At 39.3% G+C, this 7,888-nt stretch overlaps 2 protein-coding genes across 2 annotated transcripts; both read left to right on the top strand.

Annotated features, from left to right (window-relative positions):
• Positions 1 to 79: 79 nt before the first annotated feature.
• On the top strand, positions 80 to 1,836 carry LOC145895257 (IQ motif and ankyrin repeat domain-containing protein 1-like). Its single transcript, XM_082984027.1, has 4 exons — positions 80 to 335; positions 518 to 758; positions 1,098 to 1,226; positions 1,355 to 1,836. The coding sequence occupies exons 1-4, from the start codon at positions 242 to 244 to the stop codon at positions 1,509 to 1,511; spliced, it is 621 nt and encodes a 206-aa protein (XP_082840153.1). The 5' UTR covers positions 80 to 241; the 3' UTR covers positions 1,512 to 1,836.
• Positions 1,837 to 2,397: 561 nt separating this feature from the next.
• On the top strand, positions 2,398 to 7,324 carry LOC145894714 (uncharacterized). The gene is made up of 9 exons (XM_082983359.1): positions 2,398 to 2,408; positions 2,589 to 2,692; positions 4,717 to 4,801; positions 5,759 to 5,846; positions 5,913 to 5,955; positions 6,408 to 6,476; positions 6,535 to 6,642; positions 6,839 to 6,978; positions 7,037 to 7,324. Exons 1-9 carry the CDS (start codon positions 2,398 to 2,400, stop codon positions 7,295 to 7,297), a joined length of 909 nt encoding a protein of 302 aa, XP_082839485.1. The 3' UTR covers positions 7,298 to 7,324.
• The last annotated feature ends 564 nt before the right edge of the window (positions 7,325 to 7,888 follow it).

Raw genomic sequence — 7,888 nt, 5'->3', positions numbered from 1 at the left:
GTGGTCTGATTTTGTAAAGGCTCTGCGGCGCTACATTCGAAAGTGCTCAACAGCCCTTTGTTACTGAAACAAAATACATAACCTTTTTGTTCGGTCACATACCGCTGTTGTTTGAATTTCTTTGTTATAACACCTGACGTGGGTATGCTACCTTATAGGTGTAACCAAAGCCCTACGAAAGTTCTGGTAATTGCGTTTATTTTCAGGACGATTCCAAGGCGTTTTGTCAATTAGAAAGAATATGCCTCCGAAGAAAAAGCCATCTGCGTCAAAACCAGGCCCTGCAAAAACAGGAGCTTCGAAAGCCCAAACTTCGAAGACAAGCGCTACTCCAGGTGCAGCCTAGTTTTAAGTTAAACTTTTACTAATCGTGCACAGAGGTCAAAACCTGCACTGGAATAATTACGTGATATAACTGTACCGACCAGCGACTGTTGAAGTCAATCTTTGTAACTCATTTAAACAAGAATTTTAACTGTGAAACCTGACGTATCGCCTCTATATTGCATTAATTTAGCAAAAGAAGAACCACCTCGGCAGCCAGAAGGCGAAACGTGTTCTCTTAAAAGTGTTGCCAACATATTGCTGGACGGTGAGAGCGCCAAACTAAGGGCTTCGGGAAAATGGCCTTTTGTTGTTGATCCAAGTGAAAAAGTGGCCGTGTTTTTGCGGTATAGAAACGCAAACTGTTTGTGCACACTTAATTCCGAAGAGATGAAAGTTGAAAGAATTCGTACAGCGCTCATCGGATCCATAAGGTAACAAATTTTCCAACGAAGTTTTTACCGGGATTTAAAGCAAAGAAGCCCCTTCGTTAGAAATATTTTGTAATATACAGTAGTTTAATAAGAGATGTGGTGAGCAAGCTGGTTTTTAAAAAACACATATATACCTTCTTGTGACAAAAATGTATTGCACATTTCTGTGCATTTTTTTGAATTGAGGTAACATATTAAAGCAAGGGAATAAACCAAACAGTCAAATGGAGTAAATACTGTCACTGGGTGGTGCCCGCAAGTCGATATTCTCGTAACTGCTTACAGGGTCTTTTGATGTTGACTATCTCAGTACCAGCAGTACTGTGTCGTGTTTTACAGATTTGGGAAACCACTCGTTATTGACATGATGGACACAGACATGTTCCCAATTCTTCGAGAGAGATTTGACAAAATACAGCCTGGCCTAACGGATGACGTCATGAGCAAAGAGATTTTGAAAAACGAGAAGTAAACATAATAGAAAGTACATGAACTATATATTGTTAATTTTAACGGGTGAACGACTTATATTTAAAATTATTTATTTCCTGTTTAGCTTTAATGATCGCCTAAGTATGACATCATTTGTGACGTAGGTACATGACGTTGGTGAGGGACTCGGATGCCAGCGAATATAAACCCGAAAACTTCGACCATTTTCGAGTAGCAGATTTTAGTTTTATTTTGTTGAGCAAGAAGACGCCCGTACCTGAACTGGCCCCAATGGTTTACGTTGTCACAGTGGCAAATTAATGGTTGTATGACTTCCGCATATAACGATCAAGTATATGTAACTTTAACTGTAATTGAGGATACGAATCCATGGTAAGAAACATTACTGCAGACTAAAGTAAAGTTATATTTTTTATAGTTATATTCGGCATTGTCTGCCACCAATTTCATAATTTCGCCTTGTCTTTCCGCGCAACTTTGTAATTTTATCCTAGAACATTCGTGTAATAGTTGGAAGTTTTTAAAAAAACGTCGACCTGTACATGGGTTTGTTTGCAGTGTGTACATATGTAATAGTAGGGTTTCCATATTACAGTTGCATGTTTATTATTGTAATCACTTCAGACTGACAGTACAAGTTGACTGCATAATATATGTGTTTCGATTTGTGTCAACAAACAGATTAGTTTCCGGTTTGGGACAAACTTAAGGCCTATATAGCCCATGTAGCTGATGTAAAATTCATTTGCAAGCGTTTTAATCATATTTCCAATCATTGTTAATGCAAAATGTAGGCATATCTACTTACAATCGAAACGTTTTGCAATAAATTTCACATCAGCAAAAACGGCTAAATGTTTGCCTCTAAGATTCACATTAGTTTCCGTTTTGCATACATTTGATTTGTGACCGTCGACCATTTTTCTTTATATCGCACACACTCCATGTACACAACATTATAGTGTCTTCAACATAACGCCGTAGAGCTCACTGCAGCGAGCAAACAACGCATCGCACTTCTCTGTTCTCGACGTACGGCTCACATGGAACGTTGTAACCGCACTTAATTTCGACGGCATACAGGTAACCGCCGTGTTGTTCTCCCTGAGTTCCTGGAATAGCTTGAGGTTGGTCGTCCACGCACAGGTGATTGGTTGCGTGGTTGTTGGTATAGCCGCCTGTCATAATGTATCCTTTGTATTCGACAGCCCAGCCTTCGGGGCACGTCTCGCGACTGGGTATCATCAGCTGAAAAAAGGTAACTTTTATCAATCTGCCCACCCTGCCAACGTAAAAAAAAGATGTAAAATGTAAAAAAAAGTTCATTGAAGCGAAAAGTGATGAAACTTTACCGTTGTCGGACTTCTGACGAGGCAGAGGGCACAAGGGACACCCTGGTACTGCAACTTTCGTTGTTCGATTAAAGATAAATCGAAGAGTGGATACTTTGAGGGACCGTCTCTGTATTCAACACCGTACAGGTATGACAAACCTTTAAAATTGCAATTAGAAAGCCTTTCGAGAATTATTGCATGGATCGTACTACTGTAACTTTGGGCTTGCTGTGCATCGTTCCTAAAAGGTGTTGCCCATGAATCGAAAGGTCGTACATTGTTGTGGAAGCATTGCAATTTGTTTAATATTAATAATAATCTTTACGAGGTTTAAAAATTGGAGGTGACTTCGTTGAATAGTAAAGCCAAAAGGTATAGGATGCTTTTCAAAGACGTATCATGCAAAAAGTGTTTCTTTGAAATGACTGAGCCTGATCGTCCCTGCTACAAGCACACACATCAGAGCTGGATGCAAAGACGAGCAAAACGTAATAATCCTTTCATTACATAAATCATAATAAGTGGAAACCAGATATATGCGGAAGAGTTATGTTTCACACAGCAAACTACGCGATTAAAATTATTACCTTGTTCACCTTCTACATAATGCCCAGAAGTATACGTAACATTGTGATGCAGACACAAATAGTCCGAACCACCGCCAGGATGGTCGAAGTAAGAACCCGCAGCATATCCTATAAATAAACACAGGATTTAAAACACAAAAATCTGAATATATGCACTTATATACCGTGATAAACCAGACTTGTGTCTTTCTTGTCCGGGCAATTGCGCCTTCCCCATCGAACATATGCGGTACCTACTGTGAAACGAATTTAGAATAATTTGATTGATAATGCGCGAAAACTGAAAAAACTGACTGTAACGTGGCCATCAACTATGCATAACTTTTTTTCAAACACGCCACTAAATTTGTGATAGATGATACCTGGACTTGTTATGGTGGACACTAGCGGTTCCTCTTCCTAATAAAAGAAACCAAGTTTTTTTTTGTTTTTTATCCTCTAAGAACCAAGGTGCTTACCGCAGATCGTTTGTGGATTGCATGCGGCAGGTTATAGCCAACTGAATTGAGACTCTCGAAACGCTTTTCCAAACTAAACAACATATTTTGATAACACCATGATTACAGCTTAATTTTCAACTTAAATTTACCGTTCCAAGTATTTGAATGCCTGATGGAGAAAACCTCCTGCACACAAAGCGATCAACAGCAAAAGTGACCCGAAAAGAAAAGACCTTTTAGCGAACCTGCGGCGACTTGGACTCCTGAAACTTTGCAAACGCATTTCTCTTGCTGAGTGCAGCATGTTGGAATAAACACACGAAGGCCTTTGAAACCTATTTTTCTAATTTATTGAAACATAACACGATTTTCAAGCAAAAAAATGATTTAACAGAGCCGATCATTTCACGTTTTTTTGTAATTTTTTTGCAGGCCTGTTTCTGCAAAGAGTGCAGAATTATTTATTACCTTAAGACAGTGTTTCCCAACCGGTGGTACGCGGCCGCATTTTAGGTGGTACGCGAGCATCTTTCCGTAATTTGCGGATATAGTTCGAATTTAAAAAATCGTATGTGATAAATGTTTGTTACTTCATCCACTATCCACTATGTTACTTTGTAACATTCAACTAGGTGGTACGCGTCGAAATTGTTTTACCTCCAAGTGGTACGAAATCACAAACAGGTTGGGAATCACTGTCTTAAGATATTATTGGTGAAAATTTTACTTCAGCCGCCAAACTTGAAATTCAATTTATTATTTTCGTTCGTATATTTGAATTGGTGTTGAATATTCTTCAAAGTTTTGTAAAGTATTCGCAAAATTGCTGCAGCGGATTGCTTGCTTGCTGCAGAAGTTGTTTTTGGCTTCATGTTGGCGTGTCAAAAGATGACGCAGATAGCGGCTTGGATCGTTTTGCGACGACGAGAAAGGCCACAAGCACAAACGTGTTCTGAGTGTATTAGTTGTTGCTTTTAAGTTTAGGCGGAAATTTCCTTTTTAAGAAATCACATGATCTTATACGTGAACCATGATAACAGGTTAGAAAATTTAGATGTAACCTTCTCGATGTTACAAAGATTTTTTCCAATGGTGTGATAAAATAATTTCGGCGGTTGTTTCTTCAAATGTTTCTCTTTTTCAGTGGCCAATCAACTTCCACTTGTTTCTCTAATATGTGGGGATTTGAGTGAGAGAACAAAGTACCCAAGTTCAGCACCACGTCCAGGGTAATTTTTATCTAAAGTAATGTTATAAATTCGTCGTGCGGAGAACCAAGATATAAACTGGAACTGAGACAAGGCAGCTCACACACCACATCATCATGCACGATCACCAATTTAACATCTGTCCTTTGATAAATGTTCGCAGACATATTTCACATTAAATATCGATAATGATGTCTCGATACACTTCCAAATCGATTTATCAAAACCTGACAGTATTTTTTGACGTCAACGAAAATCCGGTTGCTCAACTCTCGATTTAAATTTTAAAGGAAACTGGGTACAATAAATTTTGAAGTATACAGCTTTAAACAACAGTCAGTCATTGGTTGCCTTTGAAATTTAATCCCAATGACAAAATAAACAAGCTAGATGCGGTAATGACTGTTTATACCGAAACGTTTGATACATTTCAATAAATCATCAAAAAAGTTGTTTGTAAATGTTGTGAAAATTGGAGTCAAATATTGAACCATGATTTTTGTTTTAGACACCGCAGAACTCTTCAAAATGAAATTTAAATATTTCGCATTGCTTACTTAATATTGTAATTAATTCGATATCCCTTTACCCGATTCTCCTGCGCTAATTACTGGCACACAAAATTGTAATGAGAAAACACGGGAAAGAAGGTTTCTTCCACGATAAATACCTGATTCCAGACGTTGTTTTTCGATTGCATCATGCGTTTCAAATGCGAAGAGATGCGTTTACAAACTTATAGGAGCGGTCGCAAGATTCCAAAGAGACCGTTTCTCTTCGGGTCTTTGTTGCTCTTGACAGTTTCTATTTGCGTCGGTGGCGGCTTACTGTACCAAGGTGTCACGTATATAAAACGGTAAGTTTCAATTTTCGCCTGAAAACCATTTTATTCTTCAGCAAAAACGGTTTAAGGTATTACTTGCGTTTTGTTGGAAAAAAGACACATAAAATCTACCTATATAAAAGTGTAAATTTTAGATTGGAAACAAGATTTGAGGCAAATTATCGCAAAGTTTCCAATGCAGAGCCACTCAACATTCACAAACAAGTCCACAAACGCTCAGTTGTAAGTAACGGTTGATGGCAGTTGTCTTAGCTAATTTATAATAATTAAATCCGCTGTCTTGAATAGGAGGAGGAAGATCCACCAGTGCCGACTCTATCAAATGCAGCAGGTGATGCCTAAAATCAAAAATACTAAAACAACTAAATAGAATAACGCGGAAGTAATACCATGCTTTCGCATAGCAAGACAGGATCGCTGAGATCGCCAAATATAAATGGCCTGCGCAGAGGGGCGATCCTGCCTTGCTATGCGAAAGCATTGTCTGATTGCGGTGGTGGAGATACCCTACGTATGTGAAGTACGCCTGACAAGTTGTGCGCTTGGGCACCAGTGCAACATGGCCACAATATACACCGTGAAACCACTGAGCTCCAGTTGCTCAGTTGGTAGAGCGTTGGGCCTGGTTAGCCCCGGGTCGTGAGTTCAAACCTCACCCGGAGCTTGATTTTTCAGATCTCGCTCCGACTTGTCGGGAAAAGTGGCTGATCCAGCTAGGCTGCAATGCCTTGGCTGCGAAGCCTGTGAACCTAATCATTAGAATAACCTGTTTTATAATCACAGGCACCACTTACATTCGATGGGGAAGGAGCAATTGCCCGACCAAAGAGAGAACCAGCCTTGTGTATCACGGTCGGTTAGAATCAATATCATGTGCTATTGGTTGCAATGCATACAGTCTTTTGCGCAGGTTATGCAGGAGGAGAATACTTTACACACACTGGAGGTGGATCCAACTACCTCTGCTTGCATCACAACGTAACGTACACAGCCGGACATTACGTTGAGGGAGGGCAAGGTGCGTATTTTTTGTTTTGTCCCAGGGTCGCGATTTTTGTACAAAAGTCGCTGTGCGTACCTCGATAAAGATTTTTTGGTTCCTTCCTGCTTTTATTTGTTGATAAAGTCGTAATGATGTACAGTTACTTGTAACAAAGCTTTCTTTCATTCTCTCAATATTCAAGGTAAAGCAAATTCAACATTTTCTTGATTAGGGCCTGCAAACATTTATGGAGTTGAGTATCGCGATGGGGCAGCGAAGAGCTCACTTTTCGACTTGTCTCTAATCGAGCAACAAGTTTTACAGTATCAAGGTGTGCCGTGTGCCCTTTGTCTTGTCAGAAGCCCGACGCAGGTAACATCACATTTTACAATTAACCCCCAGTATAAACAAGCAATTACATTATTATCAGCTGATGATTCCGAGCCGCGAGAATTGCCCAGAAGGATGGGAGATTGAATACACCGGTTACATAATGACTGGCCCCCATAACTCCAAGCACTCATCCAGTTATATCTGTGTCGATGACCAACCGCAGGTTATACCGGGGACACAGGGAGACCAGAATGGAGCACACCTGTTCGTCGTAGAAATAGGTTGTGGCCGTAACGTGCCATGTGAGCCGTATGTCAATGGAAGGGAGATGCGGTGTGTCGTATGCTCGCTTAAATAAGGTTTGTGACATTTTAGGTCTGTTTCGCAGACACACTTACGCATTTCGTTGATGTACCTTGTATCCTATACATACAGACGTGAAAGCGTAATTTTTTATGTCGTACCACAAATAACATGATTTTGCATTTCAAATACCAGAAATGTTTTGCATGTACGAAGATAAAAAAGCGTAAATAAACAAAAGGAGATTATAAAATAAAGCAGCCAACAAGATGGAGAATTGTTGGTAATTGCAGGGTTGTGAATCATGCAAATTCATGTTGTGATTTGCTTTCCCGCATCACCGTCATATACCCAAGTTCAGTTTTAAAGGAAGTTTTATTGGTGTCAATACGACGGAAGAATAAAATAAAATTATTCAGTAAAATCAATAAAAAAAATAAAACATTTGTTTTGCTACCTGGCAGTACTCCAACCAGCGTAAAAAATTGTGGTAATGAAATGCCTCTGACATTCAATAAAATTTTGCGGTTAAATCTTTCAAAACGCAAAAGTTTTCCTTAATGGAACTTTCCATCCGATATTGTTCGTGGCAATTAAGGACCCATTATAGAAAAAATTCATCATTAGGCAAATAGTCGAAATTAAA

This window comes from Ascidia mentula, chromosome 3 (assembly GCF_947561715.1).
Source record: "Ascidia mentula chromosome 3, kaAscMent1.1, whole genome shotgun sequence".
In the NCBI taxonomy this organism is placed as follows: Eukaryota; Metazoa; Chordata; class Ascidiacea; order Phlebobranchia; family Ascidiidae; genus Ascidia; species Ascidia mentula.
This window is presented reverse-complemented; position numbering and strand designations above follow the sequence as displayed.

What these genes read in the sequence shown, in the direction of transcription:
- LOC145895257 (XM_082984027.1), top strand. Translation starts at nt 242, where the DNA reads ATGCCTCCGAAGAAAAAGCCATCTGCGTCAAAACCAGGCCCTGCAAAA. An exon ending in GAAGACAAGCGCTACTCCAG is followed by an intron (nt 336 to 517) that starts GTGCAGCCTAGT and finishes GCATTAATTTAG; the next exon opens with CAAAAGAAGAACCACCTCGG. An exon ending in GCGCTCATCGGATCCATAAG is followed by an intron (nt 759 to 1,097) that starts GTAACAAATTTT and finishes CGTGTTTTACAG; the next exon opens with ATTTGGGAAACCACTCGTTA.
- LOC145894714 (XM_082983359.1), top strand. An exon ending in CTGTATTCAACACCGTACAG is followed by an intron (nt 2,693 to 4,716) that starts GTATGACAAACC and finishes TCTCTTTTTCAG; the next exon opens with TGGCCAATCAACTTCCACTT. An exon ending in TTACGTTGAGGGAGGGCAAG is followed by an intron (nt 6,643 to 6,838) that starts GTGCGTATTTTT and finishes TTTCTTGATTAG; the next exon opens with GGCCTGCAAACATTTATGGA.